The sequence below is a fragment of the Pristis pectinata genome, chromosome 16 (genome assembly GCF_009764475.1).
Source record: "Pristis pectinata isolate sPriPec2 chromosome 16, sPriPec2.1.pri, whole genome shotgun sequence".
Taxonomy (NCBI): Eukaryota; Metazoa; Chordata; class Chondrichthyes; order Rhinopristiformes; family Pristidae; genus Pristis; species Pristis pectinata.
Genome location: NC_067420.1, coordinates 37,000,266 through 37,017,904, shown reverse-complemented (window position 1 = coordinate 37,017,904; position 17,639 = coordinate 37,000,266). Strand labels below are relative to the sequence as shown.

The following is a 17,639-nucleotide window of genomic DNA, read 5'->3' as shown; positions in this document are numbered from 1 at the left end:
GAGTCCAACAACAGGAAGCACCGACTCCTAGGAGTTGAGGGATCTGGAGGCTGATTGCTGCCAAATTAAGAAATCTTTCCACACGAATGCCCGAATAAAATCATGACCAGGATTCACTCTCAGGTTAGACAATATCTGAAGAATTAAATTCCAGATACTCATCTACGTCATATTTCTCCCTTTCCTCAGTGGGCTGTTACCATGGTGATAGCCGAGATGACCCAAGTCATCATTAGCAACATAAAAAAGGTTTATTCAACAATAGCGTCTCATGTGACTTGGACTTTGTACTCTGGTCCACTTGTTGACAAAGTTTAAAAGTACTTTTGGTCAGTGCTGGGTGTTTCCAATCATATGACAGAAAAGGGAGCTAAATGAAGGAATTGTTGCCTCAGAAGGCGAAAGGCCACCTGCACTTACCGCCGTGCCAATTTTTTCCAAGGCTTCTGCATTATTGGTAGCGGAGTTTCATCTTCCTATATAATGGATTCTTCTCGTGGTAGCTTACTAAGTCAACAAGGCTTTCAAATTCCGAGCTCCCCAGGCTGACTAACTGGCCTTCTTGCTGCACACGGCAATGTTTAATCTTTCCTTCTGCTCTGTGTGGAAAAAGCAGCAAAGGAATTAGTAGGCATCATGTGCTTCATCCAGTCACCTCTAATTCAGAGGCTATGGGTTCAAGTCCTACGCCAGAACTTCCTAACAAATCCAGGCCATCACAGTGGCCAAAAGTGCCATCTATCAGATTTTTATACAGATGCACCATGAAGAAAGGTCCTGACCCGAAAACGTTGACCGCCTGCTTTTCTCCACGGATGCTGCCTGTCCTGTTGAGTTCCTCCAGCATCATCGTGTTTTTCATCTAGATTCCAGCATCTGCAGTCCTTTGCTTCTATAGAAAGCATCCTATCTGGATGCGACACAGCTTGGTACGGCAACCGCTCTGGCCAAGACTGCAAGAAACTGCAGAGAGGTGTGGGCACAGCCCAGTCTCTGATGAAAGGCAGCCTCCTTCCATTGACTCCATCTGCACTTCCAGCTGCCTCGGTGAAGCAGCCGCATAATCAAAGAACCTCTCCCACCCCGGTCGTTCTCATCTTCTCCCCACTTCCCTTGGGGTGGAAAATATGAAACACTTGAGAGCATGTACCACCAGGACAGCTTCTATCCCACTGTGATAAGACTCTTGAATGGACGTCTTATACGATAAAGATGAATCCTTGATCTCGCAGTCTACCTTGTCATGGCCCTTGCACCTTATTTTCTGCCTGCACTGCACTTTCTCTGTAACTTTAACACTATATTCTGCATTCTGTTATTACTTTTCCTTTCGTACTACCTCAATGTACCTATGTTTGGAATGATCTGTTTGGATGACATGCAAAACAAAGCTTTTCACTGTATGTTGCTACATGTGACAACAATAAATCCATTATCAGTTACCAATATGGTAACTATACTTCCACTGTATTGTGCTGAATGGCATCAGAAGCACATAAGACTGATAATAAAGAACACTTACTAAAAATGGGAGGGGGGGGCAGGCAACGGTAGTGTAGCGGTTAGTGTAACACTATTACAGCGCCAGCAACCCAGGTTCAATTCCGGCCACTGTCTGTAAGGAGTTTGTACGTTCTCCCTGTGCCTGCATGAGTTTTCCTCCGGGTGCTCCGGTTTCCTCCCACATTCCAAAAAGACGTACGGGTTAGGAAGTTGTGGGCATGTTATGTTGGCACCGGAAGCATGGCGACACTTGCGGGCTGCCCCCAGAACACTCCACGCAAAATGATGATGCATTTCACTGTGTGTTTCAATGTACATGTGACTAATAAAGATATCTTATCTTATCTTAGTTCTATCATTTGTAGGAATGAAGGTATGTACGTACATTGGACTTGTGAATTTAATAATATTACAGGAGCTCGTTTGTAGTTAGAGGTGTCCACAAGTCGGATGTTCATAACCTGGGACGGCCTGTATCAACGATTTGGCTGAGTGGACCAAATATCATATTTCCAAGTTTGCTGATAATACTAAACTAAGCAGGAGTGTAAAGAGGCTTAAAGGGGATAGGGACAAGCTGAGTGCATGGGTAAGGACATGGCAGCTGGAATAGAATGGAAAAATGTGAGGTTATCCATTATGGTGCATATAGCAGAAAAGCAGATTATTTGTTAAATCTTTGGATAGTGTTGATGTTCAAAGGGACCTAGATATGCTTGTACACATGTCACTGGTGCAGCAAGCAATTATGAAAGCAAATGGTATGTTCGCCTTTGTAATGAGAGGGTTTGACCAGAGGAGTAACGAAACCTTACTGTAAAGGACCTTGGTGAGGCTGCACCTGTATATACAGCTGTATATACCTGACAGTTTAGGGATGGTGGCACTGAGGAGCCAGTTGAGGAGACACTGAGTAGACTAGGAGTATATTCTTTGCAGTTGAGAAAGCTAAGAGGAGACCTCGAGAAACAGAGGACTGCAGGTGCTGGAATCCAGATGAAAAACACGATGATGCTGGAGGAACTCAGCAGGCCAGGCAGCATCCGTGGAGAAAAGCAGGCGGTCAACGCTTCGGGTCAGGACCCTTCCTTTTTTTTGTCAGGGTTGGTGCGGAGAGAGTGGAGAGCAGAACGTTCAGAAGGGGTCTGGTTGGAGTAGGTGAGGGGGCAGAAAAGTCAAGACGAGACCTCATTGAAGGGATTGAACATTCGGGGTGGATGAAAGGCGAGCCAACCAAGTAGACTTCTTTCTCCTAGACAGTGTTGAGATTCCTGAGTGTGATTGGAGGTCAACCCACCCAGGCAAGTGAACAGTAGTGATAGAAGGGCAAGAAACAGGGTCGTGAGAATGTGTTGACACTTACCGGAATGAGATGGCATAGGAGTTGGGCTCATTCCTTTTCCGAACAAGGAAGGCGCCATCCCGAGGTACCCTCATCAGCATGTGTTTCAGCCTGGGACCGTGTGAGGTTGGCATGGTACCACCTGAGCAACAAGCGACAAAACAGCACATCACAAAACCTGAAGGGACTTCATTGATCACTAAAGACACGCATCGAGACTCATATCCAGCACCAAACACTACGGCAAAAGTAAATCACTGGAGCTATTGGAAAAATAGAGGCTGGACATGTTATTGACTCTGCTATCACTGCCCTTCAGGCAATGCTTACAGACCACAGAGCCTTGCTATCTTAATGAAATCCTTATCTTCTTTTTCCCAGTATTTTCATGACCACTCCCTGGTTACCGACCCTCGTGCCAGTGGAAACAGACGCTGGGAGGCTGGACAGTAGCAGTTTCCGGATGTGGCTTGGATCGGCACTCCAGCAGAAGCAGGACCGCAGGGGAGCAGGCCATTCGGCCCGGCACCATTCACAGCAGTACCGCTGTCCAACTTTCTCCGCAGTTCTCCAAACCTTTCCGCCCTCATGAACAAGTTCTTCCTCCTACCACCCCTGGTCCTTTTGCCAAAATCTGTTCCCCTCTCCGTGCCCCCCCCCCCACCCCCGGCATTCCCCACTTTCTCCCAATGAGACCTGTTGATCAGTGCCGAAGTCTTTGATGATTTTGAACACGGTTCACTTCTGAAGATACAGGACCCTGAGGGCACATACCACCAGGCTTAAGGACAGCTTCTATCCCACTGTGATAAGACTATTGAACGGTTCCCTTAGACAATGAGATGGACTCTGACCTCACAATCTACCTTGTTGTGACCTTGTGCCTTATTGTCTACCTGAAATGCATTTCCCTGTAGCTGTGACACTTTACTCTGTACTCTTACTGTTTTTACCCTGTACTACCTCAATGCACTCTGTACTAACCCAATGTAACTGCACTGTGTAATGAATTGACCTGTACGATTGGTATGCAAGACAAGTTTCTACTGTACCTCAGTACAAGTGACACTAAGTGTGAGGAAGCTTCCCAGCTCATTTTTGTCACCCAACGTGCCAGCAGGTGGAGCTTATGAGAAGGTCCATTGAGAACTTCAATCTCGAAGCACCCAGCTGTGACAGAGAGAAGCATTTGTTGCAAGGGTTGCTGGATGCAGGCTGGACCAACAGTGCCCCCTCCTGGCACTGTCAAGTTGCTCCAGTTGCAGAAAGCACCCCCTGGTGGAAGCAAGCAAGACGTACATTCTAAAGAAAACACCTCAAAGCAAGGAAATCACCTGGTGAGTCACAGCACGGATTCCAAGGGTGACTCCACAATGACAAGGGGGAGCTGAGCTCGCAGGACACTGTGATGCACACGTAACTGTCCTCCAGCGAGGCTCCTTCCCTTGCTCCCTTGGGGGACTGTGGAATTAAGACAGTGAAACACATACCACCAGGCTCAAGGACAGCTTCTATCCCGCTGTTATAAGACTATTGAATGGTTCCCTCGTACAATAAGATGGACTCTTGACCTCACAATCTACTTTTTTATGACCTTGCACCTTATTGTCTGCCTGCACTGCACTTTCTCTGTAGCTGTTACACTTTATTCTGCATTCTGTTATTGTTTTACCTTGGACTACCTCAATGCACTGCTGTAATGAATTGATCCGTATGCAAGACAAGTTTTTCACTGTACCCGTGACAATAATAAACCAATTCCAATTCCAAAACAGCAGGCATCTTGGTCAATGGGAAGACGCTGTAATATTCGCTGTATGCAACCTTCATCCTACAAGGTACGTGACACAGTTTCTAGTTCCTTTGGTGACCAAGATCGTACTCACTCTTTGCTTTCATGGGCATTAGTCTGAGGTACTGGTTCCGTTAGACGCATTTCGAACTCGTTGCAGCGAAGCGGCTGCTTCTGATAGTGTGAAATCAAGGCATACAGGCTGTCGAACACCAAGTTGTCTGTCAGGTAGAACTTGGGGCTGCCTGCTTCCTGACGGGAATGGATCCTGCAGTGCTGCACCTTTCCAAAGCGCCTGAGGGGGCCAGGCAAAGAAGACAAGATTTTTGTTTTACTTTCCAGGAAATAAAAAGTGAAGCTCACAATGTAATAAACATGATGGTCCAAGAGAGATGACAATACAACCTATTGGCTTTGCTGAATAACTTCACATTATTCTTTGGCTTTCATCTCCTGCCTCGAAGCCATCTTTGCCATTTCGTCTCCTTAGCAACATTCTCTAACACCACACCCTCTTATCTTCTCACACACCACATGTTTAGTTGACCATTTCATTTACCATATTGACATTGTGCCTTCTCATATGACACACCTGTCCTTCTACTTTCATATACATACCTAACTTTTTACCTTCTCATGTGCTGTAATTCTATCTTGTCGTACACACCTCTATAACTTCCCACACACAACTCTGCTTTTCCATCTCAAATACCATACCTCTTCTGCAATATTCAGACACACACCTCTCCTGTTACATTTCAGATACCGCATTTATACTACACACCCTCCCATTTGCCACAGATCTCCTGTAATCTTTTTGTGAACCATATTTGCCCCTTTAAAAGATCTTGGCTGTGCTAAATCAGTTCCTATGACTCAACCCTGTAGTCACATCCTCTTCCTTGTACTGTCATTCCTGAATTTACATAAGGGATGCACTCCTGGAAAACGATTCGCTGAGCAGAATTCCATAAAGTGCTTTGTGGCCATTGTGGCATATTCCAGTGCTCAGGGAGTGGTACGCTACTCGCTACATTGAGAAGTGGGTTCCTGAATCGAAGACACGTACCCCAGAGAGAAAATGGCGAAACAGAAAAAATCTCATAATCGAGTGTTTGTAAATGGAGGAATTTAGGAAGGATGCCATTAATATAGAAAGGGTGAGAAAAGATTTATGAGGTTGTTACCGGGACTGCAGGGCTTGAGTTATAAGGAGGGACGGGATAGGCTGGGACTTTTTTCACTGGAGTATAGGGTGATGAGGGATGACCTTATAAATGTTTATGAAATCAAGAAGTGCATAGATAAGGTAGGTAGGCAGTCTTTTTCTAGGGTAGGGGAATCTAAAACTAGAGGGCAAAGTGAGAGGGGAAAGATTTAAAAGGGACCTGAGGGGCAACTTTTTCACACAGAGGGCAGTGGGTACATGGAACGAGCTGTCTGAGGAACTGGTAGAGGCGGGTACAGAGACGACATTTAAAAAGCAGTTAGACGGGTAAATGGATGAGAAAGGTTTAGAGGGATATGGACCAAATGCAGGCAAATGGGACTAGCTCAGTTAGGCAACTTGGTCGGTATGGATGAGTTGGGTTGAATGGCCTGTTTTCTGTGCTGCATAATTCTGTGACTCTTTCTATGACTCTACTGTATAGCATTTTATTTCTACAAGTTAGTTCTGATCTACCATCATTCTCTCTATACCACAACCCAATAAACTACTGATGCTATGTGCCTGTGATGCTGCTGTAAATAAGTTTTTCATTGCACCTGTGCACACATGGACTTGTGCATATGACAATAAACTTGACTTTAGACTTTCTGGTATACATTGGTTCCCTACCAAGCTCCACACCCAGTATCACACTCATGGTCATTTAATCCCAACCTACCAAAATGAGAGTGTATAGTCTCCCACAAACGTCTCACTCTCACGCACTAGGAAGGAGCCATTGGGCGCTGCGGTTTCAATGCAGTACTCTGTGAGCAGCCTTTCTGCAATCTGTCGTCCGTCGCGTCCTGCTCCGAGCTTCCCGTGGAACCACTTCTCCGTCACGTGAAGGTCAGTGCCAACACTGGGCTGAAAAGGTGTTAGGCATTAGAATTGTGGGGTACACAACTGTTCATACACAGTTCTTGTGTGTGGGTAGAGAGCAAAGGACTCACATGGTAACCCACTCAACCCTTCCCCACACCATGGACTTCCTCCCATACCATAGACTTCCTCCCACGCCCATGGACTTCCTCCCACGCCCGTGGACTTCCTCCCATGCCCCTGTCCTCCTGCTCCAACTTCAGCCAAGTGATGACATTAATCATGGCGTTAGAACATAGGCCCTTCAGTCCATGATGTCTGCACTGAACACGAAGCCAAATTAAACGAAATCTCTTTTGCTTGTACCTGATCCACATCCCTCCATTCCCTGCATATTCACGTGTCTACCTAACAGACTCTTAAACGCCACTATTGTATCTGCTTCCAACACTCCCCTGGCAGCCCGCTCCAGGCACCCACCCCTCTCTGCGTAAAAAAAACTTGCCCCGCATATCTCCTTTAAACTTTTCCCCTCTACCCTAAATTTTCCCCCTCTCCCTTTAAATGCATGTCCGCTAGTATTTGACATTTCTCCCTGGGGAACAAGATTCTAACTGTGTCCCCTATCTACGCCTCTCATAATTTTATAATTACATTTCAACTGTTAGATCTTCTCCCACTCACTTCACCTATCTGTTCTTCCTCCGGTGCAACTGGGAGAGGTGGAGAAGACAAAGGGGTGGGAATTAGGAAAGAATACTGCAAGAACTTGACAAGGCAGGTACATTTTTAGGTACTCACTGCATAATAATTCTTATTTTCAGCAACTAGCCTGCAGATGGGAGATCCAGAAGGTACAGCAGAGAAGTACTCGAAACAGTAGGTTCATTTGATTTACCTATCCATTATGATGCAAGGTTTTCTGCTTTTAGCACTCCCAGAAACTTGCCAATCTGTGCTACCAACTCCCTGTTCAGTTATAACCTGCCATGACTTGTGAGCACAGGCTATTCTGTTACAGAAATACACACAGCACTTTGCATGCAAATAGGCTTGCTGGGCTGCTTGTAAGGATTAAAAGTGAGTTAACCAATCATTGAGAGTCTTGAGTGACAGAAAGACTACAAGGATTTCTCCCTCAAAGGTGAAACAGGTGGGCTTTGAGGACAATTGGCTAGTTTCACAGTCACCGTTACAGATTCTAGGCTGTTTCTAAAACATTCCAGATTATTGTAATGAATTAACCCAAAGACAAAGATAGCATTTGAACTCCAGGGTTGGCAGGTTAACTGACAACTGTAATTTACCCCATGTGTGTAGCCGAGTGGTGGAATCGGGAGGAAGTTAAGGGGCATATGGGGAGAGTAAAAAGAAATGGGATTAGTGTGAATGAGTGCTTGATGGGCAGTGTGGACTCAGTGGGCTGAAGAGCCTGTTAGCCTGCGTTGGATTCCCAGTCCAATGATGGCCACAATGCTAACCTACCCCCTTTATTGACCTCGTGCCATGTACCCCTTCAGGCTCTACAGATAGCGGCCTCTGGGAGGTTTCCGTGCCCGAGAACAAGTTACTTGGCACCCACCTCCCTCTGTTCTTCCTCATCTTCATTGGCCTGATTTACCGAAGTCTCCTCTGAGTAATAAATCTTGTGGCTTGTGAGGACGAAGAAATGCGGATTCCATTCCTGGGCAAACCACCGGTAAACAAACAGGTTACTGAAGAGCGAATACAATGCAAGTGACTCAGTTATCAACAACACTTACTGAATAAACAAACCCGGCTGTGCAAAGATTTAGAGAAACGCTAATATGTTATCTTTACAGAAGCAATGCCTTAAGGGCTTAATTCTTATCTGACACATGCAGAGGAATGAATAGCGTGTCAGGTGGAGTCAATTCTCAATCTGTACCAAATGAAGCCCTACAACTAAGTGGAATTTCCAGTTTCATTCCTGGGTTTCCACAGGGAAGGGAAAGGGTTACATCCCAACATAAATCATAAGGCTGAGGAAGTGTCGGATCACAGTTGGTAATTAGTTTACCATTGTCACATGTACTGCAATACAGTGACAATAATAAACATCCATACAGATCACTAGTACATTGAGGTAGTACAAAGAGAGGAGCAGTAACGGAATACAGAATCTAGTGTTACAGTCCCAGAGACTGTGCAGCGCAGGCAGACAATAAGGTGCAAGGGCCACGACGAGGTGGATTGTGAGGTCAAGAGTCCATCTTTATCGTACAAGGGTCTTATAACAGTGGGAAAGAAGCTGTCCTTGAGCTTGGTGGTACGTGCTTTCAAGCTTTCGTATCTTCTGCCGATGAGGCAGGGGAGAGAAGAGAGAATGTCCGAGGTGGGAGGGGTCTTGGATTATGCAAACAAACTCACACTCCATCCAAGCGCCTCAAATAATTATTTCTTTTCGAGATAAAACAGGGCATCAGAATCAGACCTATTACCAACAGACACACGTCAGGAAAAATCACATGTATAGTAGATAGTAACGATTCTAAACTCCTGGACTAAGTCCCAAAACACTTACTACTCCAGAAAAGATACAGACGTCAAGGCTTCTGTGGAGCATCCAGAGGTATGAACTCTACCACCTTGAAATGGAAATGATTCAGGAGAGTCACACATCATCCTGACTTGGAAATATACTGCAGCTCCTTCATCATCCCCAGGTCCAAACTATGGACCATTGTGGATACACCTTCACCAGAAGGACTGTAGAAATTCAAGGGGCAATTGTGGGTGAGCAACTAATTGCCATCAACGTCCACATTCCACCTTTAAGTAAAGAAACATAAACTACTGGTGATCAGGTCGATTGGGGTACAAACAGCAGACATGTTCTTGTCTCGCCCACTGCTCCCGTGAGCTGTGCCACTGAGCCACATACACCGGGACAGGGAGATTCTGGATCTCTGAGAGTTCTTAGCTACGAAGCAGCCAAGATCAGGCTTGTGTGATACCAGGCTCGTTAGTGAGAGAGGCAAGCTGCCCATGTTCAGAAAGATGGCGAGCAGGTGAGTGGAAATGAGTGGAAATTAACCAAACCATCCCACCTGAAATGGCAGGAACACACCATTTAGATGAGGATCTGCAACAGTAATCATTAATAAATGGAAAGAAAGGGTGAAGTAACATCCCACAACTGGCACTCACGTGATTGATTGGATCCTCGAGGTACAAGATCCCATTCTTTATTGAGTTGCTGATATCATTCTCTGAGTACGTGGAGGTCGAGACTTCCTCGTAAGCACTGCCCTCGGCTAGTTTTTTGTGCTGCAAGAAAGAAGGTGACAGTAGCCATGAACGACAAGTGCCCAGACTCAAAGACACAGGACAGTGATTGACCTTATGTACAAGAGACAGTCAAGTATTTAATATACAGCGGGGAGCAAGTACCTCCAAACACAAACAGCACACAGCCCCACCATATATAGAAGAATGAACATTACATAAATGAAATCTTGTGAAATATGAGGACATGATTGTTGGCAAGTGGCTTTTATATTTCTGATGTTTGGGTCCCGCTTAAAATCAAAAAGACTGCAGATGCTGGAAATCTGAAAATGTTGGAAACACTCAGCAGATCAGGCAGCATCTGTGGAAAGAGACACAGTTAACCAATGTCAACTCTGCTTCTCTTTCCACAGATGCTTCCTGACATGCTGAGTGTTTGCAACATTTTTTTGTTTTTTTTAAGTACCCTAAACCCTGACTGACTCTGCTTCAAATGTCCCTACAAGCAGTGAGTTCAGGTCAAAATCAGACTTAGCCTAAATTCCCCTTTGTCTTTTGCCCTTATCTTTGAAGCTGTGTCTCCTGGTCCTCGAACCATCTGCTAATGGGAACAGCCATCACATCCTTTCCAGTGCCTAGAATTGGATGCATTTACCCGTATCTGTTTTGAATCTGTATCGTATCACGCTTGGATTTCAAGTCCTTACTACTTGTTATCAGTCCTTCAGCCACAGTAAACAGTCACTGTTTATTTGCCTCTTCATAATTTTAATTTATCTTTCCAGATCTTTCTGGGAGTAGATTTAGGACAGAGATGAGGAGGAACTGTTTTTCCCAGAAAGTAGTGAATCTGTGGAATTCTCTGCCCAAGGAAGCAGTGGAGGCTACCTCATTATGTATAATTAAGACACAGTTAGATACATGTTTGCATAGTAGGGGAATTAAGGGTAATGGGGAAAAGGCAGGTAGGTAGAGCTGAGTCCACGGCCAGATCAGCCATGATCTTACTGAATGGCGGTGCAGGCTTGACGGGCCAGATGACCTCCTCCTGTTCCTATTTCGTATGCTTTTAAGTTCCATTCAACGGGCACCAATCCCAATCTCTCCAGTCTCTCATTCCTGCAGACATTCTAGTACATTTCTTCTCTGCCATCTCTGAACAGATCAAAGCAAACAGTGAAGAGTGAAGACAATCAGCTGACCTTAATCAGGAATTTCCTCCTAAGCTGATTGGGTGACGGGAGTCCATCCGCAGTGATGTCAACGGGTTTGGTCAGCAGCATGTCACCAAAAACCTTCTTGAAAGTAACAGCCATATTTCGCTGTTGAGAGATACTGCAGTGGTCTTCAATGGACAGGATTACTGGATACCTGCAGAGAGACGTAGATAAGATCTGGATAAGGTTCTAAGAGCTAGGACACACAAACCCCAGATTAGCTGATACAGGAAGGTGCTACCTCAGGCCACACTGAACATTGCCTCATCTTGCACTAGCTTTTGTGCTGTTACTACTGAGTCCAACACCGGTGCCAATTCGATTGCACACAGCCATCAACAATGAGAGATCCAACCCATTGATGTTGTGAAGAATTTAGAGGGAAAAGACCGATACACTTTCCCTGCACCCAATTTCACTTCTACACGAATAGTCGTTGCGTAAGTGTGAAAGGCTATGAGATCTCAATGCTAGAGGGTAGAACACAGGAGCAATCTCACTGAGGAAACAACTAGATTGATGCTGACATACCGTGGTGGTATAACAGAGGTGACAGAGATCCCCTTAAATATCTGTAGACTCTCACACACAGCTTTGGCAGTGTTTAATGAGCCATCCACAACAGATGTTTAAAGTCAGGATTTGGGCCTAATAGTGTTTATAAAAACTATGCTGAACTCTCTGCTGAATCTGCTGCGAGGATATCAGCCTGAAAATTCAAAGCAGCTGCTACCAGGAGTACTGGACTGAAGGAGATCTCTAGTTTAAATGACTAATAAATGTGTGAAGTGGTATGTAAACGATGACTTTTGGACATGCCTCTCCAGCAGAGATAATGACAAAGTGCAGTCAGGTCAACCAGTGAAGTTGGGCAGCAAAGGCTTTTTGATCTCAGTAGGGCTGTATCCTGGTGCAGAAGTTAGTCCTGCCTCTGCGTATCTCCAGCGACCCTGACCTTGGGTTTTTGTCTGTGTTGAGAGTGCATGTTCTCCCTGTGACCAGATGGGTTTACCAAAGGTGAATTGGTAGGTTAATCGGTTTCTGGAAATTACTCCAACAGCAGGTGTCAGGAGAATCAGGACAGAGTTAGTGGGCATGAGAGAGAGGGAGAGAATAGGTTACAGGGGAATAGGACTGGTAATTGGTTTATTAATGTCACATGTACCGAGCTACAGTGAAAATCTTTGGCATGCCATCCAGACAGATCATTTCATCACATCAGTACATTGGGGAGGTACAAGGGAAAAGCAATAACAGAAAACAGAATAAAGTGCTACAGTTACAGAGAAAGTGCAGTGCATGCAGATGATAAGGTGCAAGGCCATGATGAGCTAGACTGTCAGGTCAGAGTCCATCTTATTATATCAGGGTACTGTTCAATAGTCTTATAACAGTGGGATGGAAGCTGTCCTTGAGCCTGGTGATACGTGCTTTCTGGCTTTTGTATCTTCTGCCTGATGGGAGGGGGCAGAAGTGAGAATGTCTGGGGTGGGTGGGGTCCTTGATTATGTTGGCTGCTTTACCGAGGCAACGAGAAGTGCAGACAGAGTCCATGGAGGGGAGGGTGGTTTTCATGATGTCCTGAGCTGTGTCCACAACTCTCTGCAGCTTCTTGCAGTTTTGAGCAGAGCAGTTGCCATACCAAAGCGTGATGCATCTAAACAGGATGCTTTTTATGGTGCATCATCAAAAAATGGTGAGGGTCAACGGCGACATGCTGAATTTCCTTAGCCTCCTGAGGAAGTAGAGGCACTGATGAGCTTTCTTGGCCGTGGCATCCATGTGGTTGGGCCAAGACAAGCTATTGGTGATGTTTACACCGAGGAACATGAAGCTCTCAACCATCTCGACCTCAAGAGCTGGCATAGATTTGTGGGGCCCAATGGCCTCTTTTAATGTTGTGAGGAAAATCAGAGATAGGAGAAATCGCTTGGGTCTCAATCTCAGCCCCATTGCTGTGGGGGTGGGTGTACACAAACAGGTCAGGTCACACGTAAAGTCCCAACGGGTCCAGTGAAGTCTTACTATAGCTGACCAAACTGCTTCAGCTGGGAAAGTGGGGAATTTTGTCAGAATTTTGTAATCTTTGTGCAGTGGGGAACTTTAGTCAGAACGGAAAAAGAAAAATGCTAAAATAAATAAATAAATCGCAACGAAGAGCCAAAAGAACATGGTAACGGTGATAACTTCCTTAGCTACCACAGATCACTGATATTTTCCCATGTCAGAAGGAGGAACATGCGCAGCAATCCTATTCCCGCACTTACTTCCATGCCCAACGACTTGGCCTGATTTTAACCTGCCACCCTCCTACACCAGAGGCAATTCACAGGAGCCAAGTAACCTACCAACCAGCATATGGTTGGGACATGGGCAGAAGCTGGAGCATCCAGGGGTAACCCACGCAATGCTGGGAAGAGCATGCAAACTCCACACAGACAGCACGCAAGATCAGCATCAATGCCAGGTCTCTGGATCTGTGTCGCAGCAGCATTAACTGCTGCATGCCTGTGACGCCCATTTTTAACGTAGCCACAGTACTAAGTACGTAGTAGCCAGGGGTGGTAGTGGAGGCAGATACAAAAGAGGCATTTAAGAGGGTCTTAGATAGACACGTGAATATGCAGTCTGTCTCCACTACCACCCCTGGCTACTATGTGCTTAGTACTGTGGCTACTAAACCCGCCAATGTGGCCGACTCTCTTGCCCAAGCCCTTCAAAGGAGGCTACAGTACTGGAGACACAAGAGACTGCAGATGCTGGAATCTGGAGCAACAAACAATCTGCTGGAAGAACTCAGTGGTTTGAGCAGCATCTGTGGGAGGAAAGGAACTGTTGATGTTTTGGGTCGAAACCCTGCATCAGGACATCAGATGCATAAATTGGTATTGGTTTATTATTGTCACTTGTACCCAGGTACAGTGAAAAACTTCTCTTGCATACCGTTCGTACAGATCAATTCATTACACAGTGCATTGAGGTAGTACAGGGTAAAAACAATAACAGACTACAGAGTGAAGTGTGTAAATGCACACTTTAAAACTTTAAAAGTGTGTAAAAGAGTAAATGCATCTATCGAAAATGTTTCAATGTAACTCCAAATTCTCACCAACCTTTGTAACCCACGCGCGACCAAGTCACTTTCAAAGAAACTCAGACGAGCAGCTGCCCTTCACAGACAAATTGCCAATAAGTCACACCAAAAAGGAAAGGCTGTGGATAAAATTGTCTGATTTTCACCACTGATCTGGTGTATGGGATATTTGAGACTGAGGGAAGGCTTGACCAGCTGAAAGATTTTCCAGCCATTTTATGGGGAGGGTTTATTTTGTGACCCTTCCCCTCCCCGACCACCAGAACTCACTGGAGTTGCAGTATGGAGTCTTCCCACCACGGCTTCACAAGAGCCACTCCAGCCAAGCACAGACCAAGTACGTGAGGCCACTATGGTCTTGCCACTCTCCCCAAATTCTTCATTGAACAGCACAGCACAGGAACAGACCATTCAGCCCACGATGTTGTGCTGAACTAATTAAACATCTAACTAAACTAATCCCTTTGACCTATGCAATGCCCATATCCCTCCATTCTCGGCGTATTCATGTGCCTATCTAAGAGCCTCTGAAACACCTCTATCGTATCTGTCTCCACTACCGCCCCTGGCAGTGCATTCCTGGCACCCACCACTCTGTGTGTAAAAAAACTTGCCCCACACATCTCTTTTGAACTTATCCCCTCTCACCTTAAATGCACGCCCTCCAGTATTAGACATTGCGGCCCCGGAGAAAGGAAATCAGGTCTCTACCCTATCTATGCCTCTCATAATCTTATAAAGTTCTTTAAGGTCTCCCCTCAGCCTCTGCTAAAAATGTTTCTGGGCCAGTAATATCTGGTCGCCTCATTATAGAAAGGATGTGGAAGCTTCAGAGAGGGTGCAGAGGAGATTTACCAGGATGCTGCCTGGATTGGAGAGCATGTCTTATCAGGATAGGTTGAGTGAGCTAGGGCTCTCCTCTTTGGAGAGGAGGAGGATGAGAGGTGACTTGATAGAGGTGTACAAGATGATAAGAGGCGTAGATCAAGTGGGCAGTCAGAGACTTTTTCCCAGGGTGACAATGGCTAACACGGGGGGACATAATTTTAAGGTGATTGGAGGAAGGTATAAGGGGGATGTCAGGGGTAAGTTTTTTCCACAGAGAGTGGTGGGTGTGTGGAGCCCACTGCTGGCAGAGGTTGTGGGGGCAGATACATTAGGGACAGTTGAGAGACTCTTAATTAACCACATGAATGATAGAAAAACAGGGGGCTATGTGGGAGCGAAGGGTTAGATAGATCTTAGAGCAGGATGGAATATCGGCACAACATTGTGGGCTGAAAGGCCTGTACTGTGCTGTAACGTTCTATGTTCTAATGTTCCTGCTTAGTGAAGTTCCAGGGAGATTATCAAAAGTACCAAGGAAAGGGCATCTTACTCTGAAGTCACAAATGCATGTTCCTTGATTGTAGTCAGAACGTCATTAAATTTGATTTTGAAGTCAGTGTGTGGCCGTGGTAAATTACTGGCATTCCCTCAGGTCCGTCCCAGCAGTCCACTGCAAGAGAGTCACAATGGTTCATCACACAGGGTGATACAACAGGAAACCGAGTCCGCGCCAACCATCAAGCAGGACTTTTTACACCAATCCCACTCTAACCCATGTTATTCTCCCCACATTCCATCAACTTCCCCCACACAGATTCTCCCACTCACCTACACACTAGGGGCAACTTACAGCGGCCAATTAACCTACTGACCCACAAGTCATTGGGATGTGGGAGGAAACTCACGCGGTCACAGGGAGAACGTGCAAACTCCACACAGACAGCACTGGAAGTCGGGATCGAACCCGGATCGCTGGAACTGTGAGGCAGCAGGCTGCTGCCCCATCAGTCACCTTGTACACCTGCACACTTCCTAACTCCCCAAATCGCTATTGGCACTCTTCATCTTGATCGGACTACGACCAGCGATTGTCGCCTACTCCCCCCTCCCAAAGGAGCTGACTCTACACAGTGTGTCGGCTATCTTCAAATTCCCATGCAACTGGTCAGTCTTCAGATGTAATCCTCAATTCAGACCATCAGTCTGTCGCACCGCAGGAGCCTAACACAGTCAAACTCTGATATCCTCTGGTGACCAGGTCCAGCAGAGTCCATGTAGAGTCATAAAGTCATAGAGTAATACAGCACGGAAACAGGCCCTTTGGTCCAACTCGTCCATGCCGACCAAGGTGACCACCTAAGCTCGTCCCTTTTGCCCACGTTTGGCCCATATCCCTCTAAACTTGGTACGGTAGTGTAGCAGTTAGTGTAACGCTATTACAGTGCCATTGACCCAGGTTCAATTCCCGCTGCTGTCTGTAAAGAGTTTGTACGTCTCCCTGTGTCTGCATGGGTTTCCTCTGGGTGCTCCGGTTTCCTCCCACATTCCAAAGACGTACGGGTTAGGAGCTGTGGGCAATGCTATGTTGGCGCCGGAAGAGTGGTGACACTTGCGGGCTGCTCCCAGCACATTCTCAGTAATGCAAAGAGACGCATTTCACTGTGTGGTTTGATGTACATGTGACTAATAAATAAATATCTTATCCTATCTTATAAACCTTTCCTATCCATGTATTTGTCCAAATGTCTTTTGTACCTGTCTCAACTGTCGAATTCGGTCGGAGAGAATCCCTTGCCCCCACACATCTCTTTTAAACTTTCCCCCTCTCACTTTAAATGCATGTCCTCTATTACTTGACATTTCTATTCTGGGAAAAAGGTCTACTCTACCTTTGCCTCTCAAATGTTATAAAGTTCTATCAGGTCTCCCCTTATCTTCCGACACTCCAGAGAAAACAATCCAAGTTTGTCCAACCTCTCCTTATAGCTCACACCCTCTAATCCAGGCAACATCCTGGTAAACCTCTTCTGCACCCTTTCCAAACCCTCCACGTCCTTCCAGTAAATCTCCTCCTAATCTTGTTTTCTCTAAGAAGGACTACTACCACTTCTCCAGTTTCTCACTTATCAGATGGCTCTCATCGCTGGTACCTTTCCAGTCAATCTATACCTCCTGAATGCTTGACACCAATGAGGTCCCAAATGGTTTCTGTTGACCATGCAAAATAATTCATATAGGTTTACAGAAGACACTCTAATTTACTTACATTCAATACATCGGCACCCCATTCTCAAGCAGCGAGCGTAAGCTTCCAACGAGGATTCACTGGAAAACTGGTCTCCTGTCAGGTAACTGAAACAAAGGTTGAGAGTTAGAGATGGCAAGTAAGAGCACACAGACACTGAGGTAGGAAAGTTCACTGCTGATGCACATTAACCATTCCAAAAGCACAGAGGCAGAGCAAATCCCAAATAACATCTTCTTCGTTCAGCGGTGCATTTTCACAAATGGATGACCTAACTGCTCATCTCCGCGACTGAAGTCCACCAAGGCTTTTGGCTCTCACAGACTTCTCCTCT

At 45.8% G+C, this 17,639-nt stretch overlaps 1 protein-coding gene across 1 annotated transcript in view; it reads right to left on the bottom strand.

Annotated features, from left to right (window-relative positions):
* The window catches only part of plcg1 (phospholipase C, gamma 1), a 128,150-nt gene that overhangs the window by 30,438 nt on the left and 80,073 nt on the right, over window positions 1–17,639 (bottom strand). The window contains 12 exon segments of the mRNA XM_052031441.1: window positions 421–454; window positions 456–599; window positions 2,867–2,949; window positions 2,951–2,987; window positions 4,732–4,932; window positions 6,527–6,714; window positions 8,252–8,353; window positions 9,841–9,960; window positions 11,124–11,292; window positions 15,611–15,671; window positions 15,674–15,730; window positions 17,327–17,412. Of these exon segments, the coding sequence (XP_051887401.1) occupies window positions 421–454; window positions 456–599; window positions 2,867–2,949; window positions 2,951–2,987; window positions 4,732–4,932; window positions 6,527–6,714; window positions 8,252–8,353; window positions 9,841–9,960; window positions 11,124–11,292; window positions 15,611–15,671; window positions 15,674–15,730; window positions 17,327–17,412 (1,282 nt within the window).